The 25,904-nt window shown below is 45.1% G+C and overlaps 1 protein-coding gene across 3 annotated transcripts in view; it reads left to right on the plus strand.

The window, feature by feature from the left end:
- The window catches only part of ITGA9 (integrin subunit alpha 9), a 636,829-nt gene that overhangs the window by 541,490 nt on the left and 69,435 nt on the right, over positions 1-25,904 (plus strand). For 2 of the 3 annotated variants that reach the window (XM_073678319.1, XM_073678318.1), the window contains exons 25-26: positions 10,669-10,788; positions 13,365-13,466. In XM_073678319.1, the coding sequence (XP_073534420.1) occupies positions 10,669-10,788; positions 13,365-13,466 (222 nt within the window). Of the gene's footprint in view, positions 1-7,378; positions 7,507-10,668; positions 10,789-13,364; positions 13,467-25,904 lie in introns of those variants that run through there. The other variant, XM_073678320.1, reaches the window with a different exon arrangement.

Here is a 25,904-nt window from a genome sequence, read left to right on the forward strand (position 1 = left end):
TTTCTCGTTATACTGTTTATCGATCGGTTTAATTTACTTTATATTTTGATAGATCGGACATTTCTCAATGCAGTGATACCAAATATGTGTATTTTTAATTTTTTATTTATTTGTTTTATTTTTAATTGAGCAAAGGGAGATGATTTGAACTTGTGTTTTTGTTTTTTCATATTTTTCAAAACTTTTTCTTTTAACTTTTTACTGTCTTCAATAGACCCCTCAGGAGACTTGAAGCTGTGATCATCCGATCGCTTGTGCTATACATAGCAGGGCTTCAGCACTGCTATTTATAGCAGAAATCACAATCTCCTATGAATGACGGCCATGAACCGGCTTTCACAGGATTATCATAATGACCGACACGGGGGTCTTCTGCAGACACCCTGCTGTCAAGACAACCCATCATCGCCCCGCGATTATGTAACAGGAGAGCCAATGGGTGGGATGAATGACACGCTTCCAGCTGGCGCGTCTTAGATCCCACTGTCAGTAATTGACAGCGGGATTTAACTGGTGAACAGCCGCCGCTGTTAGAGACTCTTGACAACTGATTAAATCAGCTGTCATGCGCGGGGAAAGAGGCGGGCTTGGCGTGCAAGCCCACATCAAAGGCTGGGACACTACCTTTGACATGTAAGTCAAAGGTAGTGAAGGGGTTAATTGTTCCATTGACTAGAAAATGCAAAGCTAGGTCATGTTCAAATATTGTTTTTCCTTTTTATGTTTAATGCAAGAGATGAAAGCTGGCACATACTCCAAAGGTATCTATAGTCCCACTATCACTGCAACTGAGACCAAAAAAGTTGGTCTATAGGCCTGTGATGGGCTGGTTTTTGTTGGTATTTGTACCTTTTATTTAAAGTGATGGAAAATGCAGACCCCAAGTTAACAAAAATGTAGCCAACGTGTAGTATTTAGTTTTTATTATTGTTGCTTATGTTTGGCTATACGACACCATATACTGTTTAGCTATACACTTTCAGCTTCTGTCATAGGAATGTGTTACAAAATACCCCAGAAATATACCTGTGACTCAAATCTCAGACTTGATGTGAACAGAACCTTGACGGAATATTCAATTTCCATTTCACTTATACAAATAGACTACGTTATTTGGTCCATCAAGAGTAAAAAAACAAAGCCATAGAGAATAGAGGCTTAATGAATTTGCCTATAGAAAAATGTAATTGAAATTGTATGTAATTAAAAAGGAACAGAGTAGTGTATGAATGCTACTATGAACAGAACTTAAAGGGTTTTCCATGAACAAAGTACACTTTAATCAATATGTGACGCCTCTTCTCTGAAGCCCTTATTAACCCTGGGAGATAGGGGACTCGGAGTAATGGCCGCACCTTGTTGTCTTTCTTCTTCCTCCTCTTTTGGGGCGGTTCCTGGGCGGCATGCTGACAGGCCCGCCTTCGTTCAGCCCATCCGGTTTGACGGGCATTACCCCGCGGACAGTCTCTGATGGAAGGGTCAGTCCACACGTTTGGCGCCAAGCGGGAGCCCAGCCCACGATGGCAGGTGTTTAAAGACCATCTTTTCACAGCATTATGGCACCTGTTCTTCTTGGGCGGGCGCCATTTTAAGTGGAAAACAACAGTTCAAGGTGTAAGGCACACAGTACCCGGTAGCAATGGGTAATTCCTTCCTTTGCTGCGGGCACGAGATCCTGCCGACTACGCCAAGTTTGTGACACCTCTTCTCGGAAGCCCTTATTAACCCTGGGAGATGGGGGACTCAGAGTCGGGTCCTGTGATGGAGAGATGGGGTGCAGCCGTGGCCTGGACCCAACCCGTGCTCAGGGCCGTCACAATTTAAAAAAGGATGTTGTGGGCTTATCCGGGTTGAGTGGCTGATTTACTACTACGTCACCTGTGGTACCTGGTGAAGGCCACCAGCGCCACTGCAGTCCGCTGAGGTATGGTGTTATGGCGGCCAAAGTTATTACTACTCCCCACAGGCGGAGCAAGGCCTCAGGGCAGAGGGACAGGATGGAAGAGGTAGTAGTAGAGGAGAACGGATGCCGCGTCGCGCGGTGTGGCGCAGAATAAACAGTCCGGAGGCCATAGGGGTGAACTTACAAGGCTTTACTCACATCAGAGATGGCAGAAGGAAGGCGACTCCCTGCTCCCCGCGGAGTCCTGCGGTCACCAGAGACGGGGGTCTGACAACCTCCGAGTAAGTCCAGCATTCAATCGGGACCCTACACCAGAGTGTTCCTGAACTACAGACCAGATCCTTTCCTGTCCGTGTGTATGCGAATAGGCCGGGCCTCCCTCTGAGCTCCTCTCAGAGCAAGGGCACGGGTGGCAGCTCCGCTCCGTCCGATACCCGGTGGGATCCTCAGGGCCTACCAGGCTTTCCTGACCAGGACGTGGAGTAGCAAGGTCAGGTGTCGGGGGCCGGTCCCCTCTTGCAGCCGGAATCCCTCTGACTAGATCAGCATAGAGAGGACAGGTGGCGTACGCCGCTCCGTCTGCATCCTCCCTGGGATCCATTTGCTATGGAGCTACACTCTTAAGCTCCGGGCCTTCTTGATCATGGTCCTTGACCGGGCTGAGACATTCATTATCTACAACCTGCCTCTCGACCCCAAGGCTAAGGTACGAGGGCCGTGTCCCCATCAGCTGCAGGTCCACACAGGATCCACGTTCAGCCTGGGGTGTCACGATCTGATAACAGTCCAAGAACCAACAGAACCAACATGGCTGTTTATTAAATATGAATTATTAAGTGTAATTAAATTGTAAGTCCTCCACCCTCACCCACTATATGGTTCCCCCTATCTTTTGGTTCCCCAGTCTCCCTGTAACCAGGAAGACAGCACCTAGTGCATTCTAGCCCCCTCTGGTGGAGAAATGTGGTGTTGGATGTAAAGGTTGGGTCACGACTATCACACTGTTCTTACCTCAGAGGAGGAACACTACACTCCATTAGAGAAGTGCAGCATCCCTGTGGCGGTCGAACCATCAGGGGCGCCACATTCCCCCCTGGTGAAACACAGCACGTCCACAGGCTGCAAAAGAGTAACACCCAGGAAATTTTCTTTTTATATAAGCATGAACTATCTTCCCTTTATGGGAGGCATATCTTCTTAAACGTTGCATAACAGGTTATACAGTACAAAAATGCAAAAGTATAAAATTATAAAAGTGCTAGCATTTTCCAGAGACATTTTGTGCAAACAGACAGGTTAAAGTGCAAAGACGCAGAGTCAGTTCAGAAGTGCGAGGGACCTGTCCCAAACCCCCAACGTGGGCCCTGGGGTGGCTGCAGGGCATGAAGATCCCGAGTTGGACCTCCTGGAGAGCCACTCTGACAGGTTTTCCTTCTGAGGTCTTGAGGTAGAAATGTCCGCGGTTTTTGTATAAAACCAATATGGAGCACCTTAAGAGATGCAAACTATTTACAAGTGAAAGAGTCTGTCTGCTGCAAGTGCGCAGGGACACATGTCTCTAGAAACTGGAATGATAAATCAAAATATAAATGTCAACATATTAACTATAAACAAGTTACAACCGACGGGGCTGCTTAAATCTCGGGTTCCCTCCTGGGAAAAGGCTCCTTCCTCCCGACGGAGGCTGACCGGTCCCCTGAGGCCAAGCGCAAGGGGGCGTCACTCCCGGATACTTTGTGTACATCCAGGGCGTACCACCCCCGCACCCCCTGGTGGCGAGAAAAGGTCACTGTATAGCCCGGGAAGAGGTTCCGACCAGGGTGTCCCTACTTCAGACGTAGCTCGACGTCCCGCCGGCTGACAAACACGTCGTCCTGGTACTGGGGACTTCTGATGAACCCCCACCCCGCCTCATGGTGGAAGCGGACGACTTGCCCTTCCACTCGGGGACTGGGACGGGCGGCCTCTTCCTGACGAGCCTGGGATTTGGCAGCTTTGGCCCGTACCTCTAGACGTTCACAGCGGAGCTCCCATTGACGTTGCTCCCGAGCGAGCTGGAAGATTTGGTCGCTGCACCACTGGCTCCTCCTGTGCGCTTCAGCCCGGGTCTCCCGGGCGAAGCCCATTAAGTCCCCCCCCTGGTTGTCCCAGGCCCACTCCTCAGCCTGGGGCCAGGTTACTGCTGGTGCGGGAAGCGGGGTCATCACGGGTTGCTGCGGGTCCTCTACAGGCGCGGACCAGTCCGGGTTGGAGCCGGTAGACACCTCTGCAGCTTCAGGCACTTTGGGTTTGGGAGTAGGGCGGCATCGCTTGTCCCCACCTATAGCTGCCACTTGCTGCTCCGGAGCCAAGACCTACTCCCAGGTGGCCGCGCTGGGCAAGAGATATTCGGCCATGAGGTCCAGGATTGGTACGGTAGGCTCAGCAGCCGGGGCAAGGGTTGCACACTCACCCTCCTCTGGGCCGCTCGCGACCTCTGTCACCGTGTCTCCTTGGGCTTCAACTCCTTGGCGGCGGGCCCGGATGCGCAGCAACATTTCTTCCCGCCACGCAGCCGTCGCCTCCTGCTGGGCCTCTCTCTGTCTCCGCACGAGTCCCGGGGCTTCCTGGTGGAGAAATTCTATATCTCCCGCTGTTAACACGCTGCCATCCCGCTCCCTGCCGGGTGAAGGGCCTGAACCGAGTTCAGAAGGTTCGTTGGTTCGCTCTCCAGAAGCGTCCATGTCTGCCTCTGACGAATGCCAACCTCCGACTGTAATGGCCGCACCTTGTTGTCTTTCTTCTTCCTCTTCTTTTGGGGCGGTTCCTGGGCGGCATGCTGACAGGCCCGCCTTCGTTCAGCCCATCCGGTTTGACGGGCATTACCCTGCGGACAGTCTCTGATGGAAGGGTCTGTCCACACGTTTGGCGCCAAGCGGGAGCCCAGCCCACGATGGGAGGTGTTTAAAGACCGTCTTTTCACAGCATTATGGCGCCTGTTCTTCTTGGGCGGGCGCCATTTTAAGTGGAAAACAACAGTTCAAGGTGTAAGGCACACAGTACCCGGTAGCATTGGGTAATTCCTTCCTTTGCTGCGGGCACGAGATCCTGCCGACTACGCCAAGTTTGTGACGCCTCTTCTCGGAAGCCCTTATTAATCCTGGGAGATGGGGGACTCGGAATCGGGTCCTGTGATGGAGAGATGGGGTGCAGCCGTGGCCCGGACCCGACCCGTGCTCAGGGCCGTCACAATTTAAAAAAGGATGTTGTGGGCTTATCCGGGTTGAGTGGCTGATTTACGACTACGCCACCTGTGGCACCTGGTGAAGGCCACCAGCGCTGCTGCAGTCCGCTGAGGCATGGTGTTATGGCTGCCAAAGTTATTAGTACGCCCCACAGGCGGAGCAAGGCCTCAGGGCAGAGGGACAGGATGGAAGGGGTAGTAGTAGAGGAGAACGGATGCCGCGTCGCGCGGTGTGGCGTAGAATAAACAGTCCGGAGGCCATAGGGGTGAACTTCCAAGGCTTTACGCACATCAGAGATGGCAGAAGGAAGGCGACTCCCTGCTCCCCGCGGAGTCCTGCGGTCACCAGAGACGGGGGTCCGACAACCTCCGAGTAAGTCCAGTGTTCAATATTGACCCTACACCAGATTGTTCCTGAACTACAGACCAGATCCTTTCCTGTCCGTGTGTGTGTGCGAATAGGCCGGGCCTTCCTCTGAGCTCCTCTCAGAACAAGGGCACGGGTGGCAGCTCCGCTCCGTCCGATACCCGGTGGGATCCTCAGGGCCTACCAGGCTTTCCTGACCAGGACGTGGAGTAGCAAGGTCAGGTGTCGGGGGCCGGTCCCCTCTTGCAGCCGGAATCCCTCTGACTAGATCAGCATAGAGAGGACAGGTGGCGTACGCCGCTCCGTCTGCATCCTCCCTGGGATCCATTTGCTATGGAGCTACACTCTTAAGCTCCGGGCCTTCTTGATCATGGTCCTTGACCGGGCTGAGACATTCATTATCTACAACCTGCCTCTCGACCCCAAGGCTAAGGTACGAGGGCCGTGTCCCCATCAGCTGCAGGTCCACACAGGATCCACGTTCAGCCTGGGGTGTCACGATCTGATAACAGTCCAAGAACCAACAGAACCAACATGGCTGTTTATTAAATATGAATTATTAAGTGTAACTAAATTGTAAGTCCTCCACCCTCACCCACTACATGGTTCCCCCTATCTTTTGGTTCCCCAGTCTCCCTGTAACCAGGAAGGCAGCACCTAGTGCATTCTAGCCCCCTCTGGTGGAGAAATGTGGTGTTGGATGTAAAGGTTGGGTCACGACTATCACACTGTTCTTACCTCAGAGGAGGAACACTACACTCCAATAGAGAAGTGCAGCATCCCTGTGGCGGTCGAACCCTCAGTGGCGCCACAAATATATCTTTCAATAATAATAACTTCCAGAATTGTTAACATTTTTTTCCTGTGCTAAGATAATCTTATAAATGAGTTCCTGTTTTGTACTGTTATTTTGTGGTGTCCCACCATGCAAAGCTGCTGCACTTCATAGTCGGCACATACCACAGATTATGCCCTGGGGGTTAATCATAAGTCAATTATGATATGTGAGTATACAGACCAAACAGCGGGGATTATACATTTCATTGCCTGAGGTAACACATTACCCTGCTTGAGGTAACATATTTCTTCTTGAGGTAACCCATTTTCCTTCCTGAGGCTACAGATTTCTCTGCCGGAGGTAACACAGGAGTGAGTGTTTCTGCAATATCTCCAGCTCTCTGAGCTCATCATAAATCAAGTCAGTGATGTAGGAACTTCAGCGGCATCTGAGCTTTTTATGTCTCTGACTTGATTTATGATGAGCTCACATGACTGGTGTAATGTCAGAAATACTCCTGTGATAAAACAGACAGAGAAATGTGTTACCTCAGAATGCAACAGTTGTGAGCCCCTGCTGTTTTATCTGAATTTGCACTTGCCATCAGTGACTTATGCTTCTCTTCCTGGCCAGCTCTGCATGGTTGTACACAGCCATTACACAGTACACAGCAGGGGCACATGTATACGATTATCTCACCACAGGAACATTTTTTAACACATCCAATTGTGGAACTTATTATTATTCCAAGATCTATTGATTAAAATGTACATTGTTCGTGGGAAAACCCCTATAAGCAAGCAAATCTAATAAATTAAAACTGTGTTAATAAAAAGTGTCAGTGTTACCTCAATGGACTAGATATAACAGAGTTGATGGCATTTACGTTTTGCTAGGAGGGCCACCTGAAAATACGCTGATCACTCATTGTGTTGCTTTTAGTACTCCCACCAAACTCTGCAAGGGAACCTGGCAACAATTTCCTTGAAGACTGACCACGTGATCTGTTGTCTCAGGTTGATTCACCAATGTTGCGCTGGCATCCACCATCTACGGATTAAACACTCAGCAATTTCTTTCTGCTTGTGTATCTCTGCCCCCCTCCAGCTACGGGATCTGAATGACCCCGAGACAGCGCATCACTGAAACAGTGGAGTTCATATTTGAGGATATGCTGGCACGCGTCTGGACAGAACTGGACTACCGACTAGACATCTGTCATGTCACCAGTGGAAATCACCTTGTACATTTGTAGTGTATAGCTAAAACTTGGATAGTTGTCTTGTCATGTTAATACATTTGTGTTATGTTCTCTCGGTTATCAATACAGTGGCAATAATTTTGTACTATCCTTTTTGAATCACTCGATATTTACTAAAACAGATGTGCCTGGAGAAATGGCAAGTCCTCTTCAAGGAAAGCATGTAGCAGTATTTAAAGTAACCTCTTTTGCTTACATGATTCTATAGAATGGAAAACCACAAAATAAAAGTCATTATCTATATTACGTTTAATGGTTTTAAATGAAGGGGTCAAATATAAGTAAGAACAGTCAATTATTCTTGGCAATTGCATGCCCAGTTGCATACTTTACATACAGTTGAAGTCATATGTTTCCATATAAACTTAGCTACATTCATTAGTGTAATTCCTGCCATTTTATCCCAGTACACATTTTCTCTCTTAGTTTGGGATCACTATTCGGGCGCACTGAATAATATCAACAACGATCGCATTGCTGTGCTTTAACTGGCCAGAAGCTCTCCTGACCCCAGCATGACAGCACATATTTCTATGTAGCTGTCATACTCGAGTCAGGAGAGCCACCGGCCAGTCCATGCACTGCAATGCCATCGTTACCCGTGATATACGGCCCTCGACTGTGCTCTTATAGCTCAAGAATGTGAACTTTTCAGAGTAATGCTAGTTAATGATTTATTTAAGCTTTTACTGCTTTCATCAGACTTCTGTTGGCTCAAAAGTTTACATGCATGTGATTAGTATTTGGTAGCATTGCCTTTAAATTGCCTAACTTGGGTCACATGTTTCAGTTAGTCTTTCACAAGTTTCTTACAATAAGTTGTTCCCATAGTCTAATATAGCGATTCCCTATCCTACACTGTCCCGGTAGTCCTGTCTTGGTTATACGTTACCCTGAAACTGCGTTCGTGGTATCTGTTTCCCTTGGCCGAATCGGTGGTACCAGAACCTGTCTCGGTGGCCGTCCTGTCTGCACAGTCTAAATCTGTCCCAGTGGCCATCCTGTCCTGTCTAAGAATCTGAATTATCGTCTCTGCACTTTGGGGTCAGCTGCTACACCCGGACACCGCCCTGGAGTGGCACCTGGTAGCTACCTGCAGCATAAGCCTGACCTCACCACTAGAGACTCCAGTGAACACCAAAGTAGCTGCTTAGTTACGCCCCTCCATGGTAAGCCCAGTCCAATATCCGGTCCGCAGTCGGTCCACGAACCACGTGCGCCAAATTCAAGTGTAAAAATTTGCACACAAGCTTTAACTGATGACTTGTTGCTTCAATATTTCCACATAATTTTCCTTCCTCATAATGCCCCTGCTGTGTACTGTGTAATGGCTGTGTCTGACCGTACAGGGTCATGGTCTGATCATACCACATCGCCTGGGCACGGGGTGAGAAAAAAAAGTGTACAGACATTACAGCAGACAGGGCAGCACAGCTGATTCTTTCTTTGAGGTAAAATATTTTTTAAAAACAGCCAAGGAAATGTTTTACCTCACAAAAAGAATCAGCTGCGATCCCCTGCTGTCCTGTCTGTATACTCTTTTGCTTCCTTCCTGCCCAGGAGATGTGGTATGATCAGACCTTGTACCTGTATGGTCAGACACAGCCATTACACAGTACACAGCAGGGGAACATTTATAAGATTTTCTCAGCACAGGAACATTTTTTTTAAACACATCCAATTGTGAAGCTTATTATTATTCCAAGATCTATTGATTAAAATCAACTTTAAAATTAACCTTGTTCGTGGGAAAACGCCTTTAAGTTAATGTTTTGAGATGGTGTCCTCCATATATAACAATGAAACATTTTACTGTTGACATCAATACATTTGTACCTATAATTTTTGCACTAAAGTACGTTCATCTCTGAGAAACAGAATGCATGTACTTCCTGAACGACAGGATGGCTGTGTACTCCTATGCCGCATAAACTTTCAGATTGTTTGTGCAGTTCTTTGCTGTACCCTTCGGCTTTTGGAAATTGCTCCAAAGGATGTACCATTGTTGTGGAGGTCCATAATTCTTTTTCTGACATCTTGACTGATTTGTTTTTCCATGATGTCAAGCATCGAGGCAAGTAGACCTTGATGGTAGACCTCATGCTGCCACATATACACCTGAAATTACGTCAAATTATGTCAATTAGCCTATCAGAAGCTTGTAAAGCCATGACAATAATTTCTGGAATTTTCCAAGCTATGTAAAGGCACAATCTGCATGGTGTATGTAAGCTTCTGACCCACTGGAATATTGATATGGTGAATTATAAATTAAATTATCTGTTTGTTAACATTTGTTGAACTATTGCTTGTGGCTTGAAGTAGACATAATAACAAACTTGCTGAAAAACTAGCTTGTTCACATGGAATCTGTGGGTGGGAGAAATATGAGTTTTCATGACGTCAGTGTAAGTGTATGTCAATGTATGACCCCAAGTATATATTATTATAGGTACTCAATGACATACAACTGTATTTGCAGAAATCACCTATGTATGCTAGGCTCTTTGGAAATCAGCAGATTGCATTATAATGTAATACAACAAACTATCCACTTACAGCGTGGAAATCTCCAGCAGATTGTAGGCATGCTGTGAATGTGCATGAACTATCATTTATGGAAATCACTCAGATGTTCACCAAAGATTTTATCTATTACTGTGCAGTGAGTGAAATACATGGGTAAATCTGTGATAAAATCTGCACGTGTTACATGTAAACTTTTTTGCGTATTTCCATTGGAATTTCGTGGCTGGTTCAAGATTCCAGAATCATAATATTACTCTGTGTGTGTACTTGCCATTATTCTATCTAATGCGTCCAATTGAAATTAAATGTCAGATATAAAGTTATCAAAGCATCATATATATATATATATCATATACTGTATACTGCAAAAATGACACATGATGCTACCAACTATTAGTACAGTATATGACAGAAAGACATACTATTGGATGAAGATAAAAGTAATTCTAAATAAACTATGTATCTAAATCTAACACAAAATAAACACTGGTCATGCTGGATTCTCATTTATCTCCAGTACTCACTTCCTGCCTACCTCTCCTACCCACATTTTTTGGTGATGTGTTTTACAGTATATCTTCATCCAAATTTACTTAATATCTCATAGGATTGTGACAAGTCAAATTTGCCATGTTTAGAGGTGGAATGTAACTTCACAACGTTAGCAAAAGAGGAAACCCAAAATATCGATGTTCTTACGTTGCTTAATACAGAGATATTGAAAAAGGTAAGAATACAGTCATTCAGTATGGTTATGTGCACACACATATATATATATGAAATATAGATATGAGATAAGTTTGAATGCACTTGGATTTGCAGCAGTTTTGTTATAAAGCATTGGCTATAATCTTTTTAGCCAAACTTTTCGATGATACAGTGTCCTGAACTTTACATTAGGTGATGACTGCAATATTATGTTGTGTAATATAATATTATCATAGTATTTCTAGTTTTTCCTTTTCCAGAAATCATAGAGGCTTCAACCACAAACTTAAATTTTATAGCGTTGGTATAACATATTACCAAAATTTTTTCACAGAAATGTACAGATACTTTCGCTCACTGGGTCTCGCAATGTAAATTCTAAATTTAGTAACTAATCTTGGACCCAAAGACCCATACTAAAATTACCAAGCAATAAATACATCTTATTGGAGTCTCCAAAACACTCTATTACACCTATAAATGACTCCACAAAAATAATATTCTAATGATAAGTAAATAAATACAAAAAATGTACATAAATAAGTATCATTTTATTAATTACAATGAATTATCTACACAAAAATTAGAAGAAAAAGGGAAATTACAAATACCCCATGATACCCGAAATGAAGAAAAGGCAGTGTGGTTACTGGTATATCACACCACTGCAAAAATAAATGAAAAAAAGAAATAACAGACAATATAAATTGATCTGAGAAGAATGGAGGGTTCCAGTGCGAAGCACACACTTAAAGTCACAAAAAATGCTTTGATGGTGCAGTATGAACAGAAAATACTGGAGGGAAACTGTTTGAAACTGGTATGCAAATACCTTTCTTCTTTATTGTGGCCTATTTACTTGCCTTACATGTGCACTATTGGTTAACGCTAACCTGATTCATTCAGGTGTTTATGCCAGATTGCTAGTGTAAAACACCCTAATAAGTCACAATATTTTTGCTCTACTTTGAAGTTGCACAAAAATATTACGACCTTTAGGCTGTGTGCCCACGATGCGTTTTTTTAAGCGTTTCCGCAGCGGCAAAAACGCTGCATAAACGCTTAAAAAACGCTTGGTAGAAGGCCTGCCATGTTCCCCAATGATAATCCGCATGTGCTGTGCACATGCTGCGGAAATTTCCGCTGCGGGTTATCATTGCGGAAAAATCCGCAGCACTACCAATTATTTTGCAGAAGCGTGGCGCTTTCCCCACCATTGACTTTCATTAGAACGCATGCATTCCACATCACTGGATCTGTACATGCGGAATCCAAACGTTTCAATGTGCGAATGGTACCCGGGTCTGGAGGAGAGGAGACTCTCCTCCGGACCCGGGTACCACAGAACCTGTAAAAAAAGAACATTATATTATATTATATTATAGACATTATACTAACCTTCTGATGGCCCCCGGTGTGCTTGTCTTCGCTTCCCGGAAGCTCGCGGTGGACTGAAGGACCTGCGTTGATGTCATTTAATCATGTGACGGGTCACGGTACGCTGACGTCGGCAGGTCCTTCAGTGTACCGCGAGCTGCCGGCAAGCCAGGGCGGAGCGAATAAAGACACCAGGGGCCATCAGAAGGTAAGTATGATATTTATTTTTTACCATTCTTTAAGGTCACACTATATAAATCCATGCCGTTTGCATGGATTTATATAGTGTGACCAAGTTGTCAAGCACTTTCCAAGTGATGCTAAAATCGGTTGGAAAGTGCTTAACAACCCGCATGCGAAATCGCATGTGAAGAACGCTTCACATCCGCATGTCCCTGGCAGGAAAAACGCATGTACAATCCGCATGCGTTTTTTCTGCCAGGGAGATGCAGAAATGCTCAGGAAAAAATCCGGAGCATTTCTGCATCGTGGCCACATAGCCTTAACTTTTAAATGCCAGTCCGGCCAGCTACGGGAATATGGCTATAGCATGGGCGGATTCATGATAAGTTACACCTCTATCGTAACTTACTCCAGAAAAGTACTCCAGTGCCTGACTGGAGTGCATTTCCGGTGGCAGCGCACCAGTTAACAGCGGCGTGTGCCATTAAATGACTTAGGTGCATTGTACTCCAGTGAGCCCCTTCATTGAGAATGGAATTGTAACGCCAGACTTATTGAATTGCCCCCAAAGAATAAAATGTTGCTTTCAACCAAATTTGTAGAAATAATATATTTCTTGGGGAAGGGTAGCAAGCGACTATCATAGGCCAATTGCCCCACTCAAAGGAGACAGTTGAATTACCTCCGCTGATGGGCCCTCCGGGAGTGATTAGATTCTTTACCACTCAGACTTCCCCTGGGCCCAGTAATCCATATGATTCCCTTTGTAATAAAATTTGTACAGTATATATTTCTACTGGTTATTCTAACAATTGTATTTATTCCTTGACTAAAAATGATTCCCTGAAATTGAAATGAAAAATGCTGCCATTTGAGCAAATCACAACAAATGTGGAGCTATGGTATACATTTTTGAGATATGTCTAAATCCTGGGGTTTCTATAGAAGGGAATATCCCATGATGTTCTCATGTTTCTTGTGTAACATCATGTAAACTAATATAGTTCTTTAAATATGATATGTTATGCTCCACAGGACAGTTCCTCGGTAATTCAGTTTGTGACCCGGGCTCATTTATCAGTAGATCTAAAGTTATGGGCTGTAGAAGTGCCCCATGGGAACTCACAGGATGCAACAGTAAGTACAATTTATTGTTATAAGAATTAAGCTCACAAATTCATCAGATTACATGTGCATTCCAAATAATTTCCCAGTTATTTTTTCTGCAGTCTGCAATGCTCTGATATTAGGCTCTCTAATGTGATTTATAATACATTGGTGATGTATTGACTGTAGTGATTGTTTTCATATTAAAAGAAACCTGTGTTCTTCTTGAATATTTGTTTTTTTAACCTTTACCGACAGTACTGTAGCTGTTGAAATATATACTGTAATTATTAATCCTCAAAAATACAAATTGCTTAATAATTGAGCAGTATTAATAGTAGTAATCTGCAGGTAAATGGTGTTTAAACAATGCCTGGCTTACTGGAACATCAGCTACAGGGGGAAAATTAAGTTTTATCGGCAATAAGTGTATTATTATTAAAGGAATATACCAGGAATAAACCAGAAGGGACCAGAAGGGAACAGTAAGCACTGCTCATCATTTACCCAGCTTTTCTTTTAACCTACTCCTATCCTTTCACTATGCTAACATACAGTACAGACCAAAAGTTTGGACCCACCCTCTCATTTAAAGATTTTTCTGTATTTTCATGGCTATGAAAATGGTACATTCACACTGAAGGCATCAAAACTATGAATTAACACATGTGGAATTATATACTTAACAAAAAAGTGTGAAACAACTGAAAATATGTCTTATATTCTAGGTTCTTCAAAGTAGCCACCTTTTGCTTTGATGACTGCTTTGCACACTCTTGGCATTTTCTTGATGAGCTTCAAGAGGTAGTCACCGGAAATGGTTTTCACTTCACAGGTGTGCCCTGTCAGGTTTAATAAGTGGGATTTCTTGCCTTATAAATGGGGTTGGGACCATCAGTTGTGTTGTGCAGAAGTCAGGTGGCTACACAGCTGATAGTGCTACTGAATAGATTGTTAGAATTTTTATTATGGCAAGAAAAAAGCAGCTAAGTAATGAAAAACGAGTGGCCATCATTACTTTAAGAAATGAAGGTCAGTCAGTGCGAAAAATTGGGAAAACTTTGAAAGTGTCCCCAAGTTCAATTGCAAAAACCATCAAGCGCTACAAAGAAACTGGCTCACATGAGGACCGCCCCAGGAAAGGAAGACCAAGAGTCACCTCTGCTTCTGAGGATAAGTTTATCCAAGTCACCAGCCTCAGAAATCTCAGGTTAACAGCAGCTCAGATTAGAGACCAGGTCAATGCCACACAGAGTTCAAGCAGCTGACACATCTCTTCAACAACTGTTAAGAGGAGACTTTGTGCAGCAGGCCTTCATGGTAAAATAGCTGCTAGGAAACCACTGCTAAGGACAGGCAACAAGCAGAAGAGACTTGTTTGGGCTAAAGAACACAAGGAATGGACATTAGACCAGTGGAAATCTGTGCTTTGGTCTGATGAGTCCAAATTTGAGATCTTTGGTTCCAACCACCGTGTCTTTGTGTGACGCAGAAAAGGTGAACGGATGGACTCTACATGCCTGGTTCCCACCGTGAAGCATGGAGGAGGAGGTGTGATGGTGTGCGGGTGCTTTGCTGGTGACATTGTTGGGAATTTATTCAAAATTGAAGGCATACTGAACCAGCATGGCTACCACAGCATCTTGCAGAGGCATGCTATTCCATCCAGTATAGTTGGACTGTCATTTATTTTTCAACAGGATAATGACCCCAAACACACCTCCAGGCTGTGTAAGGGCTACTTGACCAAGAAGGTGAGTGATGGGGTGCTACGCCAGATGACCTGGCCTCCACAGTCAACAGACCTGAACCCAATCGAGATGGTTTGGGGTGAGCTGGATCGCAGAGTGAAGGCAAAAGGGCCAACAAGTGCTAAGCATTTCCTGGAATTCGTTCAAGATTGATGGAAGACCATTTCCAGTGACTACCTCTTGAAGCTCATGAAGAGAATGCCAAAAGTGTGCAAAGCAGTCATCAAAGCAAAAGGTGTCTACTTTGAAGAACCTAGAATATAAGACATATTTTCAGTTGTTTCACACTTTTTTGTTAAGTATATAATTCCACATGTGTTAATTCATAGTTTTGATGCCTTCAGTGTGAATGTACAATTTTCATAGTCATGAAAATACAGAAAAATATTTAAATGAGAAGGCGTGTCCAAACTTTTGGTCTGTGCTGTATGCTCTTACAGTTTTTGTTCCACTAATCCTCACTCTCCTTCGCTATCCCCAAACCCCAGTACCATCTAGCTAAATAATCATTTCTCCGTCCCTCTTACCTCCCCACCTGACCTCATCTGCTGACCTGCTTCTCAACTTCAGATCTATCCTACTAAAACACCCAAAACAAGCTGGCGACTCGCCTTCTCCCACCTGCTCTCCCTCTTTCTGCTTCTCCTGACTGCTGGTGACATATCCCCTAATCCTGGACCCCCACAGATGCCACATCCCACTGATTCCCCATCCTATCGCTAAAAACCAAAAATTAACTACCGCAACCTCTGCTACCTAAAACCCGTCCCCCTGACACCCACCCTCCTGCTCCCTCTCTCTGGAGCACTCTGAAATGCCTGCTCTGTCTGCAATAAGCTCCATGTGATTCATGACCTCTTTACCTCCCGCAATTTCTCCTTCCTGGGCCTCACCGAAACATGGCTGACGCCCTCTGACTCTGGCTTCCCTGCTGCGCTGTGTTAAGGCAGCCTCCACTTCACCCACACTCCTCGCCCTGGCAACAGACATGGTGGAGGAGTGGGTCTTCTCCTTTCTAACAACTGCATCTTTAACCCAATACCACCTCTACCCTCCCTTATTCTCCCTTCTTTTGAAGTCCACTCTGTCCGCATCTACTCTCCCTCCAACCTCCAAGTGGCTGTCATGTACCGACCTTCGGGCCCGGTCACTGCATTTACTGACCAATTCTCCACCTGGCTTCTTCACTTGACACCCACCAGTCAGCAGCCTCCAAACTCCTGTCACTTACTTCATCTTTTGGACTTACTCAATGGTACTCTTCAGCCACCCACACAGACGGACATACATTAGACCTTATCTTCACCCATCTCTGCTCCCTATCTAACTTCATAACCTCCCCTCTCCCCCTATCTGACGACCACCATCTACTCACTTTCTCATCCCTGTCCTCCTCTCCTGTCACCCATGTCCAGCAACTAGCACACCCCCCCAGAATCCTCGCACATCTAGACACTCACACTCTCTCTTGCTCTATTCTACCACTGATATCCATATCTTCACTCCATGACACAGACAGCGCCACTGCTTTCTACAGTGCCACTCTCGCATCAGCTATTGATGCAGTCGCCCCTCTCGTGCATGGCAGAGTGTCACAAATCAATAGACAACCCTGGCACAATAACCTCACTAAAAAGCTTTGACAAGTGTCCAGGGTTGCGGAGCGGTATTGGAAGAAAACACATTCACATGATGACTTCACTGCATTCAAACAAGCAACACTCACTTTCAAATCAGCCCTCACCTCTGCTAAACAAGCCTACTTCAAAACTCTTGTATCTTCCTTATCCTACAATCCCAAACAGTTATTCAACACTTTTAACTCCCTCTTCCGCCCTCCACTGCCCCATCCGCCCCCCCTCATCTCTGCTGAGGACTTTACCACACACTTCAAAAATAATATCGACCAAACAAGGCAAGTCTTTATTGTTCAACCACCACAACCCCTTTGTATACCAGACCAATGCCTTTCCCCTATAACCTCCCTCTCCAACATCACTGAGGAAGAGGTTACTCGCCTCCTCTCCAAATCACACCTCACCACTTGTGCACTCGACCTCATCCCATCCCACCTCCTCCCCAACCTCACTACCACACTTATTCTGGCCTTAACCCACCTCTTCAACCTATCACTAACCTCTGGTACCTTCCCTTCTGCTTTCAAACATGCCACAATCACGCCTATCCTCAAAAAGCCATCCCTCTACCCGACCGCTGTGTCAAGCTATTGCCCCATATCACTGCTCTTATTTGCTTCCAAACTCCTTGAGAAACATGTTCATGCTAAACTTTCCTCCCATCTCTCATCTAACTTGCTCTTCGACAACCTACAATCTGGTTTCCGTCCCAATCATTCCTCTGAAACTGCCCTTATCAAAATTAGTGATTACCTACTTACAGCCAAAGCTAACAGACAATTTTCTATACTCCTCCTTCTAGACCTGTACTCTGACTTTGACACAATTGACCACTGCCTCCTACTATAGATCATCCCTTCCTTTGGCGTCGAAGACCTTGCCCTATCCTTGATCTCCTCATACCATTCCAACCGCACTTTTAGCGTCTCCCACTCCCACACTATCTCATCATCCCACCTTCTCTCTGTTGGAGTCCCTCAAGGCTCTGTCATAGGACCCCTACTCTTCTCCATCTATACCTTTGGCCTGGGACAACTCATAAATTCCCATGGCTTCCAGTATCACCTATACACTGATGACATTCAGATCTACCTCAGACGTCACCTGTCTGCTGTCCAGAGTCCCAGAGTGTCTGTCAGCCATATCCTCTTTCTTCTCCTCTCACTTCCTCAAGCTCAATGTGGACAAAACTGAACTCATCATCTTTCCTCCAGCTCACATATCTTCCCTACCTGATCTATCTATCACAATAAACGACATCACGCTTTCCCCTGTACCGGACATCCGCTGCCTCGGAGTAACCCTTGACTCTGCCCTGTCCTTCAAACCACACATCCAAGCTTTTTCCACCTCTTATCACCTCCAGCTCAAAAATATTTCCAGAATCTGTCCTTTCCTCTACTCTCAATCTACGAAAAATGCTTGTGCATGCCCTCATCATCTCCCTCCTGGACTCCTGCAACATCCTCCTCTGTGGTCTACCTGCTAACACTCTCGCACCTCTCCAATCCGTTCTTAACTCTGCTGCCCGACTAATTCATCTCTCTCCTCATTACTCATTTTACTTCTCCCCTCTGCAAATCTCTTCACTGGCTCCCATTTCCCCAGCATATCCAATTCAAACTGCTAACACTGACCTACAAAGCCATCCATAACCTTTCTCCTCCGTACATCTCTGAACTAATCTCCTGATCTTTTCCCTCACGTAATCTCCGGTCCTCTCAAGACCTCCTCCTCTCCTCAACACTTATTCGTTCCTCACCCAATCGCCTCCAAGACTTCTCCTGAACATCCCCCATCCTCTGGAATTCTGTGCCCCAACACTACCGACTATCCACCACACTCGGATCCTTCAGACAGAACATAAAAACACATTTCTTCAAGAAAGCCTACAGCCTGCTATGACCTCGCTGCCTCCTCAACACCACTGGAGCTGTTGCCTTACCAACACTGGCCCTGCGCCTCACCAACACCGGAGCTGCTGAAACCCTCCACCTACTGTCTCCTTCCCTATCATCCTGTAGAATGTAAGCCCACAAGGGCAGGGTCCTCTTCCCTCTGTACCAGTCTATCATTGTTTATTTGTTACTGTAAGTGATATCTTTATTTTGTATGTAACCCATGGAATCAATGGTGCTATATAAATAAATAAATAATAATTCCCTTTGCAGCTGCCCGCTTCCAGTTATCGAGGTGATTCAGGAAGTGGTTTCAGTCACTGCTCACTTTATTTTCTGCAGTTTACTGTATGGGTTAATTATTTTTTTATTTTCATAGATCAGAATTTTTTCTGTATGCGGTTATACAAAATTTGTTTGTTTTTATATTTTTTATATTTCTTTATTTTTGAATGGGGAAAAGAGGGTGTTTCAAACTTTTATATTTTTAAGCCTTTTTTAAATAAATTATTAATAATTGCTTTTTCAATAAAGGTATCTAGGGGTAATATTTCTCCTTGCAGAGAGTGACGTGTTAAGCACGTCAGGTGAGGAGACTTTTAAAGCTCCAATGCTCCTCTGGGAAATATGCAAATTGTCTCTTCAGAGAGGAAAAGGACTAGAACTCAAGTGCCACCTACAGGAAGTAGCAATCCTAGAAGTCAATAGTGACCCTTTAACGAGCCTTGAGTTTCTGGTCTTGGCTTTTTATCCTATGTCATGTGATAAGGCTCATTAAAGGGTCACTATTGACATCTAGAATTGCTACTCACTGTAGGTGGCACTAGAGTTCTAGTCCTTTTCCTCTCTGAAGAGACAATTTGCCTTTTTCAATAAATAATGTTATTTTTTTAGCCTTAAGAAGATTCCCTTCCTCTATAGGCATCTGGATAAAGCTCTTACTGTGAATGCAGCATTTAAATACCACAGTCAGTAATTGACAGAAGCATTTAAAGGGAACCTGTTACCTTAGATAACGCTATTATAATTGACAGCATTACTGCACACACTGCTTGGCTGCACGCATAAACGTTCATAGATCATTGATTTGCGCACACACACACAGAGTCCTACTGCTATACACACAGGCAGCTCTACAGCATATGTATACACACTCAGACCTCTGAAGACAACTGAGTCGGTCGACAGGGGTAGGGGTACTCGGATACCGGGATGGATGGGTTACTTCTGTGGGGATCACGGTTGGTTGATTCCCGGTTCCGTGCCCTGGACCGTCAGTAAAGGGATGGTGGTCAGGATGATGGGAGAATTGTGTCCTGACGCCTCCTGTGGTAACTGGTAAAGTCGGTTACCAGCGCTGTGTATGGTTGCTGAGGTGATCGGCATACGGCTTGTACGAACGCTATAGGCAGTAATGTCAAAGTAGGCACACACACACATTAAATCTTTGTTTCAGTACCTTTCTTTTACTGATGTCCGGTAACAGGTACAGTTCAGGAGGGTAACCAGGTTTTTGGTGTAGGTAGAGATATTCACCCTGGAGATTTGTGAGGCCTCCTCTAACAATGTGTGCTTTGTTTGGGATCAGTCCTGCCTTAAGCTGAACCTGCCACCTTCACTTTCTTTGGGGTCCTTCTCCACAACTGACAATGAGGACCTTTCCTTGGGGCTACCAATTCTCTTTCTGGGCCCCTGGTCCTATACTTGGTCAAGTTTGGCAACTGTCTCCCCTTCTTCTTCAGGGGGAGTAGATCCTCCTGATCTGTCCTGGTTTTCTATGCTATTCCTGAATTAATAGCAATCTCGGACTCCGGTGTCCGGGTGAGCTAAAGGGATAATAGTTTTATCTCTTTCTCTCTCCTTTTAGTCTCCGTCCCTCTCTCTAGGGCGCTTCACAACACAGACCTGTTTCCTAGTTCAGGGCTTAACTGGTCCTCAGCCAACAGCTCTCTGTCTCTCTCCTCCTTCACCCCTCACAAGACTAACTGCCGCTTTTTCTGTCTCCCTGGAAACTAACTCCTCCCCTCAGACCTGGGGTGGAAGGTGTTGTGTGTGCCCAAGTGTACATCTCTCCCTGCACCTATGGATCCTGTGGTAATCCCCCGCAGGGGTGCCACATTCCCCCCTAATTAACTTCAGTCCTCCGGGACTGAAACATTTTTTTTTTTAACAAAGATAAACATAACATTTATATTTGTAATTTGAACAGAGTCTCAAAAATAAAATTACAATAACCAGGGAAAATGGGAAAAACGGATAACCAGTCCATACAACGCTAGTCAATCTGCTGCAAGCTGTTAAAGGGAAAGTGTTTTTGCCACCACCAGTCCTGTGGCTTCGGTCCATTTTTAAAATTTGCAAAAAGTTTCAGACGTCCAAACAGGTAAAGTCTCTGTAGGCTTAAAGATTCAAATAGACTTAATAATTCACAATACACAACAAAACATTTACTACGTGTGCCTCGGCGCAAGGGTCCTAGGTACTGCAGGGGCCTCTCCCGGTCATAAGCACTGCAGTCCCTTTGGCCCTGGGGTCACCTATTGGCCAAGATTTTGCTCTCCCTAGACAGCTTCTTACGCCAACTCTACACACCCCCTTTTTTTTATGTTGTGTACCTGGTGTAACCTGTTTTGGTCTACTCGTCACCCTTCTATATACTGACTTTAATTACATATTTACATTTTGTAACCTATTTACATTTCCCTTTTATTATGGTTTACTCCCTGTATCTGAGTGGTGGGTGTCCAAAATTAATACGTGATGACCTCCGTAAAACTGGTACCCCACTGGTGCGTAAGCCTGGTGTGGAGCGAACACTACTAGGATTCCCTAGCTCAGCTGCAGCAGGTGGTTCTTCTGCTCTTAATCCTTCTACTGGTTGTGGGAATGTCAACATGGGAATTAAATATGCTCCTTCTATTTGGGGCCAATCTGCGGGTAACTCTCCTAAGATTGTCTTAATTGTCCTTGGCGTCTCTTCTTCTGGTATGGGACAAGGGATATATTCTTTTTGTTGGAAGGGTTGAGGACACTTCTTTAAGTGGTCTCGGGACACTGTTGCTGTTGTTTTTCCATTATCCTTGCTGATTAGACAGGTTTTCTGGTTGTCAAAATTGGATGGTAATACAGTGTATGGTTCTTCTTCCCATTGATTATCTAGCTTATGAAGTCTCTTTTTCCTTTTCAAAACCAATTCTCCGGGGGTTAACGGGATTCCTTGTGCGTTTTTATTGAAATTGGTTTCTTGTCTTTCTCTGGATTTTGCTAGACTTTTCTCAACACACTCCTGTATTTTCTTGTATTGTTCTGTTATTCTAGTATCCCAATCTGCACTTGAGTGGTCTTCCTCAGGAACTACAATGCCCATTTCAAAGTCCACTGGCAATTTTCCAGGTCTCGCTCTCATCAAGTATGCCGGGGTACAATTAGTTGAGCTTACTGGGATGTTGTTACAGATGTCAATCAGATCTGGTAATTTCTCTGGCCATCTATTTCTGTCTTCCAAGGGCAGAGTCTTCAGCAATTCTATTACCACGTGATTCATTTTTTCACACATTCCGTTAGTTTGGGGATGGTAAGGCGTGGTACGAATTTTCTTGCATCCATACAAGCTACAGAACTCTTGAAATATTTCCGCTTCAAACGCAGGACCCTGATCTGTCAATACCTGTTCTGGATATCCATGTGGCCTGCAGAAATAAGCTTGAAAGGTTCTTGCTGCTGTCTGAGCTGTCAAATCCTTCACAGGAGCTACCACTAGGAATCTGGAATAGTGGTCCACCATGGTAAGAGCATAAGTATAGCCTGATCTACTGGGTGTGAGTTTGACATGATCCAAGGCTACTAGTTCCAAGGGCTGTTTGGTTATGATAGGCTGGAGTGGTGCTTTCTGGTTGTTACGATCTCCTCTTCTTAATGAGCATGGGCCACAATTTTTACACCATTTTTCTATGGAAGACCTCATGCCAATCCAATAAAACCTCTCACGTAACTGTTCTGTCCTCGCTACACGTCATCCTGGGATGTATGTGTACTCCGACAGGCAGCTAAACCTTATCTACTTGTAATCCAATAAGGAGACTGTGTCTTGTAGTCTATGCAGTTTATTGAACGATTAGTAGATGAATTTGGTAAAACTAGGAGCAATGGAAAAACAAACAATCAATATGTGTATACACAACACAGAATTACATGAAGTCAATGGCAGAACAGCATATAACATGTAATGAAGCAGCTTGCAAGTCTCATAAGTGTAACTGGAAGATGCAGGGATTAGAGTCCTACATATCAGGTGTCTGCAATCAGGAAAAACATAGTCTGTCTTACCAACGATGCTATCACAAGAGAGATAAAATGGTGGACGTCTTCTCTGCAATCAGTCTATGTGGAAAACGACCTTCCTTCTCCCAGAGTGCATCACTACAGACAAAACTATGGAGTGCTGAGTAGATCAAAAAGAAACAAATGCAGACAAACAAACTCAGCATTCGGCCGCTAGAGGGAGTCAGTGAGCTGCAAACAAGAAATGGGTCTGTCTGAAGACATAACAGTAATAGTATTTCCAGTTTTCTCCATCCAAAGTGTCCTGCTCCATTATGGTACGCTTCCAAAACCATTTGGACGTCTCTCTTTGGAACCTCAACTTGCCATACCATTTCATGTGTCCTTGGATTGATATACCGTCTGCACAATTGGTTTTTATAGATAAATAACCTGCTTCTTTCTTTCCACAGGTATTGGGCCTCTGGGGGAGCATTCTTCTCAATTTTGGAATCCGGTTGGGTTACCAGCCTCTTCACTAGGCTCACTGCCGGATCGCTGTCTTGGGTTTCTTTCCATCCATAACGAGGCAGCGGGTTTAGTGCAACATCCTGGCGGTTCTGGTAGATATGGGTTTCTGTCATTTTCCATTTTCTACTTTTATGGAAAGCTGGAAGTTCTATTTCCTCCAAGTCATCTGTTTCTTCTTTAAGCCCTTGCAAATGGACTTGAGGGTTTCTGGAGAGGGCATCAGCATTCGCATTTCCATGGCCTGTTCGGTACTTGATGGTAAAGTCGTAGTTCGATAGCCGGACCATCCAGCGCTGCTCCAATGCACCAAGCTTTGCAGTATCCAAGTGTGTTAGCGAATTATTGTCCGTAAAGATGGTAAATTTTGAAGCTGCTAAGTAATGCTTGAACCTCTCCATGACTGCCCAGACCAAGGCCAGGAACTCCAACTTAAAGGAACTGTAATTTTCCGGGTTCCTCTCGGTAGGTCGAAGTCTTCTACTGGCATAGGCAATTACTCTTTCCTTGCCTTCTTGTATTTGGGACAGTACTGCTCCCAGGCCTACATTACTTGCATCCGTGTAGAGGACAAATGGTAGGTTATAATCTGGGTACGCCAAGATTTCCTCACCAGTCAGGGCCTGTTTCATTTGTTGGAAGGAGTCTTCTTGTTTCTTTCCCCATTCCAACGGCGGCTCTGCAGACCTTCTCTTCTTAGCTTGGCCTACTAGAAGATCTTGTAGGGGCGCTGCCATCTTCGTGTAGCCCTTAATAAATCTTCTGTAATACCCAACCAAGCCTAAGAACTGACGTACCTCTCTGACGGTGATCGGCCTCTGCCAGTCCTGGATAGCTGTCACTTTTTCCGGATCTGGCGCTACGCCATCCGCGCTGACCACATGCCCTAGGTATTGGACTTTTGGCTTCAGCAGGTAACATTTAGATGGTTTGAGCTTCATTCCATACTTTGTTAGAGCTGTAAATACCTCCACCAGGTGTTCCAGATGTTCTTCATAGGTTTTGGAATACACTATGACGTCATCCAGGTATAAAAGTGCCGTCTCAAAATTCCGGTGTCCCAGGCAGCACTCCATGAGTCTCTGAAACGTCCCCGGTGCATTGCATAACCCAAATGGCATGCTATTGAATTCGCATAGGCCCATTGGTGTTGTGAATGCTGTTTTCTCCCGGTCTTCTTCTGCAACGGAGACCTGCCAATACCCACTAGTGAGATCTAATGTGGAGAAATACTTAGCAGTCTTTAATGCAGCAAGAGACTCCTCTATTCGGGGTAACGGGTAAGCATCTTTGTGAGTGATCTTATTGACCTCACTGTAATCCACACACATCCTCATAGTGCCATCTTTTTTTCTGACTAAGACTAAGGGGGCCGCCCAGGGACTACAGCTATCTCTTATAACCCCGGCCTCCTTCATGACCTGCAGCATCTCTTTAGCACACTGGTAATGGTTTGGTGGGATGGGTCTATGTCTCACTTTAATCGGGGGATGATCTCCTGTGGGTATGTGATGGCGTACATCTTTTATCCTCCCAAAATCTAATGGATGCTTACTGAATACTTGGCTAAACTCTTGTACTACCCGGTAAACTCCTTGCTTCTGGTGGTCGGGAGTGGCATCAGTCCCTATGTGCAACTGCTGACACCACTCCTCCACCTGTCCCTTGGGGTTGTTGTCCTCCGCCTGACTTGACGGTGGCAAGGGCTCTAATGTCTGTATGTTGTTATTACTGACAGTGTACAGCTTTGCTACAGTAGCATACCGGGGTAGTTTCACTTCTTCCTCACCACAATTCAACACACGGATTGGTACTCTTCCCCTGCGTACATCCACCACCCCTCTAGCTGTCAGCAGTGTAGGTCTATGCTCTGAATATCCCTGTTCTACAATTGCCTGGTATTCCTTTCTTCTGATACCCATAGCTGCTCGACACCATATCATCATTTCACTGTTTGGTGGTAATACAATGGGAAACGGGTCTGTTACCCGCGCACTGCCAATCTCCCCCCCAGACAGATTTACCTGTTGCTTGTGAATTAAGGCACGGAGTTCTCTTTGAAGGACTCTCCTCCGCCCAGTGCCAGCAGTCTCTGTAATCTGTTGGAGTAAAAACATCACTTCTTCAAGGCAGTTTTCCATCACATTAGTACCAAGCACCATGTAAGGATATTTGTTATTGGGGTCATCTTCTACCACACATAACCCTTGGCCTCTCAACTCCACCCTCCCCAGCTTTATTGTCACTTCTCTAAACCCCAACTGATTCAGTGGTTGACCATTAGCTGCTAAAATAACAAGACTAGAGTCTGGGGGGCTAAGATCAGCATCAGACCAAAATTGCTTGTAAAGGATATGTGGGATAGTGGTGACTTGTGACCCAGTGTCCAATAGG

The sequence above is a fragment of the Phyllobates terribilis genome, unplaced genomic scaffold (genome assembly GCF_046119375.1).
Source record: "Phyllobates terribilis strain yellow unplaced genomic scaffold, ASM4611937v1 Scaffold_4__5_contigs__length_816908805, whole genome shotgun sequence".
NCBI classification, from domain to species: domain Eukaryota; kingdom Metazoa; phylum Chordata; class Amphibia; order Anura; family Dendrobatidae; genus Phyllobates; species Phyllobates terribilis.